At 42.1% G+C, this 13,884-nt stretch overlaps 1 protein-coding gene across 1 annotated transcript in view; it reads right to left on the bottom strand.

Moving 5' to 3' along the window:
- Nucleotides 1-2,862: 2,862 nt before the first annotated feature.
- The window catches only part of PRXL2A (peroxiredoxin like 2A), a 90,279-nt gene continuing 79,257 nt past the window's right edge, over nucleotides 2,863-13,884 (bottom strand). Inside the window, exons 5-6 of the mRNA XM_082268022.1 lie at nucleotides 6,892-7,056; nucleotides 2,863-3,360 (exon numbers count right to left, since the gene is read on the bottom strand). Coding sequence (XP_082124148.1) covers nucleotides 3,259-3,360; nucleotides 6,892-7,056 — 267 coding nt within the window. The 3' untranslated portion in view covers nucleotides 2,863-3,258. The remainder of the gene's footprint in view (nucleotides 3,361-6,891; nucleotides 7,057-13,884) is intronic.

Raw genomic sequence — 13,884 nt, 5'->3', positions numbered from 1 at the left:
CACTAGTAACTCATTCATCTTAATTCAAACAATATGGTTGATTGTTCAAAAACATAATGGAAGGTAAGAAGGTTTGTGAATTCACCTTGTTCTTATTTCAACAATCCAAACCCGTGATGCCATGAAGTCTGGGAGAGTCATGGACAAGGGCCTTTAAACTGGATTAACCATTTCTGAACAGGCATAGGGGTCTGTGACACCATCTGTCACCCAGACCCATGACTCAACATTACAGAACAAATTCAGTTGACTTTTAATAGCCACTGTTTTACCACTGTAATTCCGATACAGCAAATGGTCGATGTAAAAGTTGGGTAAATCTATACAATCCTCTGCTGCAACTGTGTTTGTTGCAAAGCTCACATCAAATTCCAGAACAGCACAGCCGTGTTAAGTTTCATGATTTATTATTAAATTAAAATATTTCTTTCTCCCATCTTAAAATGTCACTAAACCCACAACAGTAAAATCTGTGTGTATATGCAGTAAAGCATGCTTGTTATATTCACTGTGGAACCTAAAGTGTTAATCATCTGCATTGTGTAAAAAGGCTGCTTGATCCTCTTCTTCTGTGACCCTCCTCTTCTTTTACTGTCCCCAATCCATCTGCTGATAGTACAGAGCCTTGGGGGCACTCTGCACATGCTCAGTTTGGTGTGTATTGCTACAGAGGGTGCATGTGATCAGCACAGGGCCAATGAGCACTGTTCAGTGTCAGGCAGCCTCATGGGAAAGTCAGAGGAGAATGAAAATTCCTTCTACAAGCTATAACCAGTGCTAGGTAGGCCACTGAAGTCACAAGACTGCTATATACTGCTGATGAGAAAAGGTATTTAGTAGTTTATATTTACTACAATAATTGTTCTGTGTACTGTGGGAGACCTGATATAGTGAAGGCAGGGTCCTGAGGTTAGTAACACTTCAATGCATTCTATGTATTAAGATAAAACACTGTCTGCATGGAGCTCCCCCCCCCCCAGCCCCCCACAAATACTTGCCGAAGCCTGATCTTAATCCAGTAATGTGCACAAGAGCAAAGGCTCTCTCTGCTCTCCCTCTCATTGGACAGAGAGGAAGCAGGAACCATTAGCTTCTGCTGTTGTTAATTACAAGCCGTGAGGAGAGGGGGGGGGGGGGGCAAGCCATGCTCTGTTTTTCAGTGGACACACAGAGCCAGTTGGGAGCAAGCATGCATGGGGGCACAAGGCAAGGAGAAGGGGCTGGGAGCTCTGGCAGGGGATGAAAGAGGAGGATCAAGGCTGCTCTGTGCAAAACCATTGCACAGAGCACATACCTATTACGTGTTTATTTAAAAAAAATAAAAAATATGCCTTTATAATCACTTTAAATCTGTATCCAAACCCTAACAATCAACTTGTTGCTTGATTTTGGAAATTTAAATATACCATTAAAAGCACTGCATTATATGTTTAATGGGTGCAAAAATACCCGTTGGCTGTGTCGGAAATTCAGACCTGTCCTGTGCCTGGTGCACAATTTCTGGGTTATCTCAATGAGTCCAATTAGGCTTCTTAGTTCTTTATCTTGGACTACAGAACAATTATTACCTATGTTGTGGAAATAAGAGGGGGGGGGGGTATTCAGAATTTAAAGTGATTGTAAACGATCACCTAGTAAAACAATCCATTCAGTTTAAAATAGAAATGAAAAACATTTTTGTATAGATATTATAAATATTTTTTTTTTCCTTTTTATAAGTGATCACAATCCTTCTATTCTCAGTTGCATAAGAGCTGTGGAGGAGGAGAAGCAGCAGCACACTAAGCTTCCCAGTGAATGGCTGTACAGCAGGGGCGTGTCAGAACAAGTCTGATAATTGGAGGAGAGCATACTGAGTTCCCAGCATAGCTAGAGAACTGACCACAATTTGTTCTTCTGCTTAGTGTGGTCATTTATTAATAGGAAAGCAAGGGGACTGGCAGGAACACCAGGGATTTCACACACAACAAGCAATACACAGAGATCAGGATACTTTTTTTATACAAGTACATGGTACAGCAGGCTCACATCAGGAATATAAAGTGTTGGGGTAACAAACGCTTTAATCAAAAGACAACTGGGGCAAGGCTGGCATTATTCAGTCTATAAAAGTTTTGCCAAGCCCCCCCAAAACCTACATGTCTGGCAGATCAACAGGTATGTTCTGTAGTTGCGGTTCATAAAACAAAGGGAAATGTGCTTGTCTTGCTGAGATGTACTACATATATTTTTGTATATTGCCCTGGCATACATGTTATTCAAAAAGCCTGCAATAAAAATTTCGTGCTTAATCATGAAAACGTCAAGGCTCTGTAACCTGACTTTTGATGTGCGCTGTACAACAAATAACGTTGCAGCAGAAGATTATGTAACTTTGCCATGTTTTGGATTATTCTTTGGAGAAATCCGGTTCAGACTCCAGGGCTGCTGATACGGCATTACATCTATACCCTTGCATAAGGGCCCGGAGTGGCATGACTTTTTATACTCTATATCAGTGATGGCAAACCTTGGCACCCCAGATGTTTTGGAACTACATCTCCCATGATGCTCATGCACTCTGCAGTGTAGTTGATCATGGGAAATATAGTTCCAAAACATCTGGGATGCCAAGGTTCGCCACCACTGCTCTATATTATAAATAGCCATCACTTCCATCTTCAGATCTCATGCAGCTTGCCTGGTTTGTAAATATATGTGGAAGTGTGCTTGGCTGTAAATTTCAGCAGTAGTAGATAAAATAGGTAGTGTTTGCACATGCCCTCCAAACCCATCTTCCCCATCAGTTAAAAAAAATTCCCCCAAGTTATTAATCTTTTTTGTTTTGTCATAAAATAGACACACAGCTGGAAACGGATGAGATGCAGTGGACAAAAGCCTCTTGTTCAGCTTCCATAAATTAACCTCATTCAAAGTATAACATGCATTCCACAAACAGCAACATTCAGTAGGCAAATACAAAGAAAGACAATAATGCAAAAACAGTCTTTTTCATCAGCAGCCAATCAGAAATCATTTAACAGGACTATAGCAAACAGAAATCTGATTAATATGGTTAATATGGGTTTTTGCATTTTTCACATCATCATTGTTCTCTATACCGCCTAATGAATAAGTCTGGGAAAAAAATAAAAAATGAATGTCAGCATAAAAATAAATAACATCTGTAAATTATTGTTCCACACAGGACATCATGTAGAGACAGGCCAGGGGCCCAGAGTTGAACGACTGCTGCTCTTCGTGGCAGCTTCCACACATTTAATGGGATTCAGACTGCTTGATCTTCTTAGCAGCTTCAAGTATAGCCGTCAAGTTTGCCTTATCTCCAAATTCCTTCTCACGATGCTCCAGAAGGATTCCCTGGAAATTGTGAAACAGAATGTTATAAGAATCACAATCGTGCCCTTTCAAGTATTTTTCTTTGGAGCCGTACACTCCATCGGTTGCATTGAAATGACAATAATAAGCTAAAGAAGAAATTAGTCACCAAGGATCTTTTTGTTAGAGCGGGTTTCAACGCTTTTGGTAAAGAAGATGTGAGGACAAGGAAAGCATGGGATGTTTGTGGGTGATCTTTCTGAAAATAGTCTGAACCCAACCTAAATGGAACTGTTGTAGCAACAGTATCTAACGTATCTCATTTCTTTTTTTTGTTACCACCAATAATGATGTGAATGCACAATTGAGTAGGTAGGGCTTTACTACATCTTGATGAGCACAACTTTCCATCTACCGAGTTTATAAAACCAAACAGAAAATGAAAAACTAAACTAATACACACTTGTTTGAGCAAGCTTTAAAAAATAAGAAAAGCAATTTCCAAATGATATTTTTGTAACCCCCACCCACCCCATTGCATCAGGTGCTTTTAGTCAGCCTACAGTTCCACCATAACGTTTGTTCCATGAGCTATTAGGAACTTCTAGCTGACAACTCCCAGTACTATATTTATTATTTTATTGTCAGTCACCATGGCTTGACAGTACCCAGACCCATACAGAAGTGGCTTACAATATACCCCTACCATACACACAGGTCTAACAAGGTGCCCCCATTGATAGTAGCTTATTAAATGTCCTGTACTGTGCCCAGAAACAACAAATCAAAAAGAAAATATACAGACTATGTCCAGACTCCAAGTTCCTTTTGGGACTTGAATTCAGGACCCCAGTACTGAAAAGCCTCAGGTCTAATTACAGCACCACACAGGAATTTGAAACTATTTTCGGTAAGTGCTCAACCTAAAGAGGAGCTCCAGGCCCCTGCAGAAAAATACTGTAGCTGCTGACTTTTAATATTATCAGCATTGTCTTCACCCGACCTGATTTTTCAATCGGCTCCTGGGGGCTGCTGCCACCATTTCCACTAAGGGAAACCGGCAGTGAAGTCTTGCGGCTTCACAGCCAGTTCCCTACTGTGCATATGTGAAGTGTGCTGCGCTCTTTCATTGGGCCAGATGTGGGGGAAAGAGAAAGGGGTGCTGGAAGTGGGAGAAGGTACCTTTTAAAACCAGGTAACCATTCCCCCCCAAAAGGTGCCAAATGTGGCACTGGAAGAAAGGGGGGGGGGGCAGACAAGCGGAACCTCCCCTTTTGGGCTCCTCTTTAGGTTGATATTTTAAAGAGAACAAAGTCATATTAACTTGATTTTCAGATTTTTCACTTGATTTAACATGGGGTTTATTTACTAAAACTGGAGAGTGCAAAATCTGGTGCAGCTCTGCATGGTGGCCAATCAGCTTCTAACTTCAGCTTGTTCAATTAGGCTTCCACAATAAACCTGGAAGCGAATTGGTTTCTGTGCAGAGCTGTACCAGATTTTGCACTCTAATTTTAGTAAAATAAACCCATAGTATTGTAATTAAACAAAAAACAATGATTTTTTGGTTCTGGTTGTATTAGTGATCTCTATGTAAGACATTACTATCAACATCTATCTAAGACACCCATTAGAAATCCAATGTGCGTCCACATGACAAATGTTGGTGCAGGTGACAAATTTGTGTATCTGTTGTAAACAGGCACATGAATCTGGGGTATGTACAATATGCAGAGGCATACTGAGGCCAGAATGTCCATATAGACACTATCCTCAGTGCAGCTGCGTACCCTCCCTCTGCTGGTACTATCCCATACACAGCGTAGCACTAAGGATCTTAAAAGCTTGTGGGCGAATTCACAGACCCTAATTCCCCATCAGGTCTGCTTCCCTTGTGACTGGCGGCAGGCAGTTGACAAATCCATAGTCAATACCTGTTATTGGCTATAAAATCTGCCCAATGCATGCGGTCAATCAGGAGAGAGAGGGTCTGATGGGAACAAATGTGTCTTTCCCATCAGGCTCCACCCACTGCCAGTATTACTGGGTGCTAGGAGGCTGTTGGCTGTGAAGCCGAAAGCATACTTTACAAGTGACAGGTGGGGAGGGTAGTGGTGGCAAAAATGGCACTCTGCCTGTCTCTGTATACCAACTAAAGCCCAGTGCACACGTGCTGAAATGTGGCCAGTTCAGCAGGAACCAAATTTCAGTATGTGCGCCATCTGCAAATGAAGATGGAGTAGCATCCAATTTCTGATAAATGGTCCTGCCCGAAAACCAGCATTCGATCGGCGCTTGCAGCCAATGGCTGATTTGTGTTGGGGGAGTCCCCCGTCAGAATACAATAAAACAGCAGATTACTGTACAGATTACAGAAGCCAAGTAGTTAAATGATATTTAGTACATCTTAACTAATATTGAAGCTTGATGGATCAGAGTCAAAGATGGATATTCCTGCTCTCTCCTTCAAGAAATGCTAATTAACTGGCTGTCATACTGATTTTTGCCTCACTACTGCTGCATCTCCAGAACGACCCCGGACTAGTATACAGATAAGCAATCTCCAACTGTTTTGCTGCTTGCTTGTTCTGGGTCTGTGAGGCACAAGTACTGAAACTAAACACAGCGAGACAACTAGCATTTCCAGAAGGCCAGCATTGCCAGCCCCTATTTGCTCTTGAACAAACGAGAAATGGCCCATAACACAATATTATAACTTTAATAATTACATCATGGTAGAATTTTCTTTTAACAAAGGTTACCCTGGGGCTCTTTTTTCTTTCAATTATTAAATAACATAACTCATTTCTATGTAATGCTATGTTCATTAGTATTGACCAAGAGCTGCACCAGTCTTTAGCCCAGTGTTGCTTCTCTGTCCCCTTCATCAGAAGCAAAAGTGCTCACTATAAAGCCACCTATTACTTTTGGTCAAGAGTTGAGAAGCTGGCACAATCTTCATGCTAAACATTTGAACAGGCATATTCACCATGCACTGACATACTAATGGCGCTTTTCCACTGCATGGAACCGAACGGTTCGGCTCGCTTTTGTGCTTTTCCACTGCTGGTACCGCATGGTACAGTGTAGGAACAGTTCGGTACGGTACGGTGGCGCTTTTCCACTACATGCGACCGAACGGTACGGCTCTCTAAAACAGTACCACCTCGATTGTGGTTCCAAGAGGTACCATACCGGTACCATATCCCACAATCCTTTGCATGCAGTCACTACTAGCCACTGATTGGTCAGAGAATCGTTGTTATCCCACCCACTTAACTTTAGTACTACTTTAGTAGAAAAGCAAACCATACCGTACCGTACCGAACCGTTCCAACACCGTACCATGCAGTACCAGCAGTGTAAAAGCAAACCGGGCCAAGTAGGGCCGAGTAGAGCCGAGCCGGTACATGCAGTGGAAAAGTGCCATAAGTCATTGTGGGAGGGCTTTCAGGTTTTGACTACTGCACACAGCAAAACATGAGAATAAACAAATATTTTCATTTTATAATAATTAAATAATTAACAGTTCATCGTTATTATTTATTTACATAGTAAATAGTAGTTAGTCACCTGATTTCCAGAGCCAATCACAAACACACCCCCGAGGATTAGACCTTCCCCTTCAAGGTTCCCTTCAAATCCAGCTTTCCAGGCTCTGCGGAAATTCTGCCAAACTCCCAATCGGATCAATCCCAGGAACATCATCTTCCTCTTCTGAGGTCCATAGAATCTTTTCTGAAGAACACCAGGAAAAAAATCTTAAGTTCTTAAATTCAAAGAAAAACAGATATGTGTTGCTTCTCTATCCAGCAGAACACAGAATCAATTTAAGTATTTAGTAGCCAGCTGGTGGGATCAGTCTTGCCAACCAATTTGAGAATCTTCACAGACATACCAACATACAACAGTTAAAGCAGTACGAAACCGCTGTTTTTTTTTTTTTTTTTTGTCCAGTGGTTGGGCTTGGCACCTTAGTTCCAGTGAAGGGAACTCTGAAGGTGTACCTTAGACTATGCATGCAGGAGGGTGTGCTTAGCTAGGAATATCAATCATCCAGATGAAAGAAACAAAAAATGCCCAGCAAGACTCTTGGGATATATGACATCATTTTGGCCTAGGCCAGAAACCAGGAAGAAAAAGAAGAAATGTAACAAAAAAGTTCCGCACAAGTAAATTCAAAGCGGAACTTTAAAATTAAAAATGAGATGCCGCTAGATCACTTCGGGCTGGCCCTTTTTTGCACATATACCGTATTTTTCGCTCCATAAGACGCACCTGACCATAAGACGCCCCTAGCTTTTAGAGGAGGAGAACAAGAAAAAAAAATATTCTGAGCCAAATATATATATATATATATATATATATATACACACATACACACACACACACACACACACACACACACACACCGTATACGGTAATAGCAATATTAGTGGGGGTACTTGCAGAGATTTGCTTGTAGGAAGTGGCTCTGTCTGTCTGTGGCTGAGCCCGGGAAGCATGCGGCTGCAGTAAAGAGCAAAGCCGCTGCTTCCTCCATTCACAGGCGGAGTACATCTGATATCACTCTGCCTGTGAGCCGGGCCTATACAGGAAGTATCGGCTCCGTTCTAGACAGCTGAGCCGGGAGTGGGGACACTGCACTGCCGGGAGACTCGGGGACACCACGGAGACCCTCGGGGATACTGCCTGGTACCCAACATGTAGGGATTTAGTCAGTATTCGCTCCATAAGACGCACATACATTTCCCCCCATTTTTTTTGGGGGGGGGGGGGGAGTACGTCTTATGGAGCGAAAAATACGGTAGCTATGAAAAAAATTAAAAATAAGTGCCTTATACTGTTAAAAATCCAGTACTACACTCTGGTCTCACCCTGCTCTGCACATGCTCTGTTTCTCCCTATTTTTAGGCACTGTGCTGAATTTTTAGAGGCTGATCTGCTGACAGCCTAAAGATTTTCTGCTGCTCAGGGAGCAATGCTGGAGACAATTTACAGAACACGCAAATTTTGGTAGAATAATTATTAATGTGAAATGTATGCTTTTCGCTAAAGAACATTATTTTTTATGTGGTTATTGGTAAAGTTCCACTTTAATATACCTTCCTGTCTATTTACTAATGCTAGGGGCATTAGAATTAAAAAAAGTTAATGTTGATTGTAAAAGTTTGGTTCTGCTTTAGAAGGCAAATTTTGTTGTGACCTACCTATACTTATCTACCCATCTTGGCCGGCGATCAGATCTGTGCAGTTCCTTTTTCTACAGAAAAAATGAAACATTCTTTGAGCAACCGCAAAGATTTTCCAAGGTTGGAACATGTTTCCAGGTGATAATAAACACGTCCGCCAATCACAAAGACTGATTGTTTCTTGGCATTACTGTCAAAAATGACACTAGAAAAGGTCAGATTGGTTGCAAAAATTGTACGGCTGATTTTAGTTTTACCAAGGTTATCTATGATCATTATTGTACAAAGTTATTGTAACTTGAATATTACAAACTAATCACGTAAGACATGTTTTTACAACGAAGAGTTTGTTACAAAGTATTTAACGCCAGGAAGAACGCTTTTGCCACAACTTAATCAGTCCATGTTCTAGCTACAATTTCCTAGAAACAAATCTGTTATTGTGGGGAAAAGGTTGTGTTCAATGATTTCAACCAACTGTGTTTCTATTTGTAAGGTTTCTGGATCTGCTTTGACAGCTGTGTACTGTAGCATTCCAGTTATATAGAAAAGCTCAAATGACATTTATCATATACAATATAATTACATAGAGATAGCAGAGAAGCACAGGAATGCAGAGCACAGGGACTTTGACACGCGCATTTTAATGCAGAAAGTGATGATTGGGGACAATTTACTAGCCCTCTGTACAGTGTATTCAGATTTGAAATTGATTTTCCTTATAGCACAAACAGGATAAAGTTGCAAAGAGGCTGGAAATTGCTCCAACAGTTAAACACAGGGACATTAGGAAACATGAACATTTGAAGGGATTTGTTAGATGTGATTCATTCATTGTCTGCAGGAAGACATCTAAAAACAAGGAAAGTGAAGAAATCTACCCATCATATCAGAGCAAAGATTTCACACCGCCTATCCGATCCGGTCAAATCCGCCTGTCAGTTTTTCAGGCAGACCTGATCGGGTGCTCCATGCATCTCTATGGGGCAGCGGGTGTCAGCGGAGACATCTCTGCTGACACCTGCTTCTATCCGATTCCGATCCTGTCCATGAAATCCGGACAGATGGAAACCCTAATTTCCATCCTTCTGGAGGATCGGATCGGATGAGAATGGACAGGCGGTCCGTTCTCATCCGATCTCCCCATAAAGGACAGCGGGGATCTGACAGCTCCATCTCTGCACACAGAGTGGAGACGGAGCTGTCATCCGCCTGCTCAGCAGAGATCAGTGGATCGACCCCCCCCCGAGCAGAACGGACTCCGTCGGGTAGTGCGCCCGTGTGAAAGGGGCCTCAATCAACTGAACCCTAATGCACAGCAATCATATCAGATCAAAGATCCAAATATGTTATCATCTGTGCTACATATATATATATATATATATATATATATATATATATACATATATACATACATACGTGCTACATATATATTTTTTTATATATATACACACACACATACACACACACACACACACATACACACACACTGCACTAATAAATTTAAGGTACACTTTTTAATCAGATTATAGCATCAAGTCAATTAAACTCCTGGGATATTGATCTGGTCAGTTAAGTAGCAGAGGGGGTTGTTAATCAGTTTCAGCTGCTTTGGTGGTAATGAAATGAACAAAAGGTGCACTAGATGGGCAACAATGAGACAACCTCCAAAACAGGAATGGTTTTACAGGTAAGGTCACTGACATTTTTTTTCTCTACTCATTTTTTCGGACTGTTTTTCATTCGTTTTGCTTTTGGTTAGGGTCAGTGTCATTACTGGTAACATGAGGCGATATCTGGGCCCTATAAAGGCTGTACAGGCAGTCCAACTCCTCCAGGATGGCACATCAATATGTGCCATTGCCAGAAAGTTTGCTGTGTCTCCCAGCACAGTCTCAAGAGCATGGAGGAGATTCCAAGAGACAGGCAGTTACTCTAGGAGAGCTGGACAGGGCCATAGAAGGTCCTTAACCCATCAACAGAAACCATATCTGCTCCTTGGTGCAAGGAGGAACAGGATGAGCACTGCCAGAGCCCTACAAAATGACCTCCAACAGGCCACTGGTGTGAATGTCTCTGAACAAACAACAACAAAAGGCCCGATGTCCTCTAGTGGGCCCTGTGCTCATTGCCCAAGGCCGTGGAGCTCGATTGGCATTTGCCATTAAACACCAGAATTGTCAGGTCCGCCACTGGCGCCCTGTGCCTTTCACAGATGAGAGCAGGTTCACCCTGAGCACATGTGACAGACGTGAAATTGTCTGGAGAAGTCGTGGAGAAAATTATGCTGCCTGTAACATTGTTCAGCATGACAGGTTTGGTGGTGGGTCAGTGATGATCTGGGGAGGCATAGCCATGGAGGGATGCAAAGACCTCTACAGACTAGACAATGGCACCCTGACTGCCATTAGGTATCGGGATGAAATCTTTGGACCTATTGTTAGACCCTACACTGGTGCAGTGGGTCCTAGGTTCCCCCTGGTGCATGACAATGCCCGGTCTTATGTGGTGAGAGTATGCAGCTAGTTCTTTAAGGACGACAGAATTGACACCATTAAAAAGCCTCCACACTCACCTGACCTAAATCCAATAGAACACCTCTGGGACATTATGTTTCAGACGCGGCCAGGTTGCACCTCAGTCTGTTCAGGAGCTCAGTGATGCCCTGGTCCAGATCTGGGAGGAAATACCCCAGGACACCATCCTTCATCTCATAAGGAACATGCCCTGACATTGTCAGGCGTGTATACAAGAACGTGGGGGCCATACAAACTACTGAGTATCATTTTGAGTTGCTGCAATGAAATTTCAGCAAAATGGGTTTTCGGGGTATCTTTGAATTCAGCTCTCTGTGGGTTGATCATTTTCCATTTTCATCAAAGAATGTGGCATCCTTTTGTTCCTAACACATTACCCAGTCCATATCAGTATAGATATCCAGCATGAGATTTTTCCCCATTGAGATCTGATCTGATGTGTTTTCAAAGTCTTCCTTTAATTTTTTTGAGCAGTGTATATACACACACACTATATTACCAAAAGTATTGGGATGCCTGCCCTCACAAGCCTTTTAATGTCATCCTGGTCTTAGTCTGTAGGGTTCAATTTTGAGTTGGCCCACCCTTTGCAGCTATAAAAGGTTCAACTCTTCTGGGAAGACTGTCCACAAGGTTTAGGAGTGTGTCTATGGGAATGTTTGACCATTCTTTCAGAAGTGCATTTGTGAGGTCAGGCACTGATGTTGGACAAGAATGCCTGGCTCGCAGTGTCTGCTCTAATTCATCCCAATAGTGTTCTGTCAGGTTGAGGTGCAGGCCAGTCAATTTCCTCCACTCCAAACTCGCTCATCCATGTTATGGACCTTGCTTTGTGCACTGGTGCGCAGTCATGTTGGAACAAGAGGGCCATCCCCAAACTGTTCTCACAAAGTTGGGAGCATGAAATTGTCCAAAATGTATTGGTATGCTGACTGAGTTCCCCCTCTACCAAATGATTTGGACAGAGGGAATGTGATCACTTATAAAAAAGGGAAAAAGGGTATGTAGACGTTTTTTTATTTTTTTTCCAAATCTTAACACAACATTTTTTTCCTTTCATTTCTATTTTAAACTGAATGGGTTCTTTTACAAGGTGATCATTTACATTCACTGAAATGAGTGTGAAATCAGTGTGAAATTTAAGATGGTGGCGGTACCCCATCCGGTACCGCCACCATCTTAAATTGTCTGGATACTTGTCTGAAGCTCATGAAAGCTCCTAATCTATGGGTCCACATTGGGAACTCATAGCCAGAGCTTTATATCAGTGCTGGCTCTCTTGATGACAGCCAGGCACCTACCATTCCTTGGTTGCTACATGTCCAAGGTTTTTTACTTACTTACCAACTTCATGAGGCTTCGATAAACCCACGACATCCTTTTCGTTACTTACAAGTAATTTTGAGACATACGTCTCGCTCTATAAAATCATACAGAGTATTCCTTTAAAATGCTCCAGATGAAGCTTTGAAAAAGGCGAAACATGTTGAGCAATATTGAACATATGTATAAAACGTATTGAATACAGCATCAGCTGGTCTGGTTGGACGGTCATTGTTTCCTCTGCAATCCGTCGGCAAGATTCCTCTGATGTCAAGTATTTTTGTTCTTATAAGAATTTTTATGAATTTTCTGTATTTCTGTATGGAATTGATACTCTAACAACTGCTACATAGTTGTATATATTCTAGGGCTTGTTTTCAAGTCATTTATATCAGTCTTTTATATCAAATACCATTTTTTCCCCTGTTTTTATATGAATTTAAATAAAAATTGAATTTTATTAAGTTGTTGTGCCAAAAAATCCTTTTCTCCCAATCCTTCCTGTTCTAAATAGTATTTTAAGGATTTGGCATCAGTGATACACAGCATATATGCTCAGATTGTTGCTATCTGAAGGCATATTCCTCTCATTAGTGTGAAATTTAAAACTTGCTTGGGTGTAAAAAGATGTCCGCTGCCACCTTCATCTTCTGTCAGATTAGGAAACCTATTGAAACGCATAGTGGCCATGTTGGAACGTGGAACGCATGCGCAGTAAGCAATTGTGTTCTCAACGTCACTTCCGTTGCATTTTCTGATGGGTGGTGGTAATGAAGAACAGCCTTCATCACCTTTTGATCTTCGTAAAGACAAGGTAAAACCTAGTGTCCAACCTCCTAGAGGCAGCAGCTACAGCCGTGGCCAAAAGTTTTGAGAATTACACAAATATATAATTTTCACAAAGCCTGCTGCCTCAGTTTTTATAATGGCAATTTGCATATCCTCCAGAATTTTATGAAGAGAGATCAGATGCATAGCAATTAATTGCGAAGTCCCTCTTTGCCATGAATATGAACTTAATTCCATAAAAAAATTCCACTGCATTTGTAAAGAAGGCTTCAGGGCGCCTTAGAAAGTCCAGCAAGCACCAGGACCGTCTCCTACAGTTGATTTAGCTGCGGGATCGGGCACCACCAGTGCAGAGCTTGCTCAGGAATGGCAGCAGGCAGATGTGAGTGGATCTGCATGCACAGTGAGGCAAAGACTTTTGGAGGATGGCCTGGTGTCCAGAAGAGCAGCAAAGAAGCCACTTCTCTCCAGGAAAAACACCAGGGACAGACTGATATTCTGCAAAAGGTACAGGGATTGGACTGCGGAGGACTGGGGTAAAGTCATTTTCTCTGATGAATCCCCTTTCCGATTGTTTGGGGTATCCAGAAAAAAACCTTGTCCTCATAAGAAAAGGTGAGCACTACCAGGGGCGGACGTACAGGGGTCGCAGGGGTCGCCATGGCGACCGGGCCCCATGCTGCAGGGGGCCTTAGAGGGCCCCCTGTATGTATAGAGATGAGGAG

This window comes from Pelophylax lessonae (assembly GCF_965119305.1).
Source record: "Pelophylax lessonae genome assembly, chromosome: 9".
NCBI classification, from domain to species: Eukaryota; Metazoa; Chordata; class Amphibia; order Anura; family Ranidae; genus Pelophylax; species Pelophylax lessonae.
Note: the sequence above shows the minus strand (reverse complement) of the source record. Positions and strands in the feature narration are given on the sequence as shown.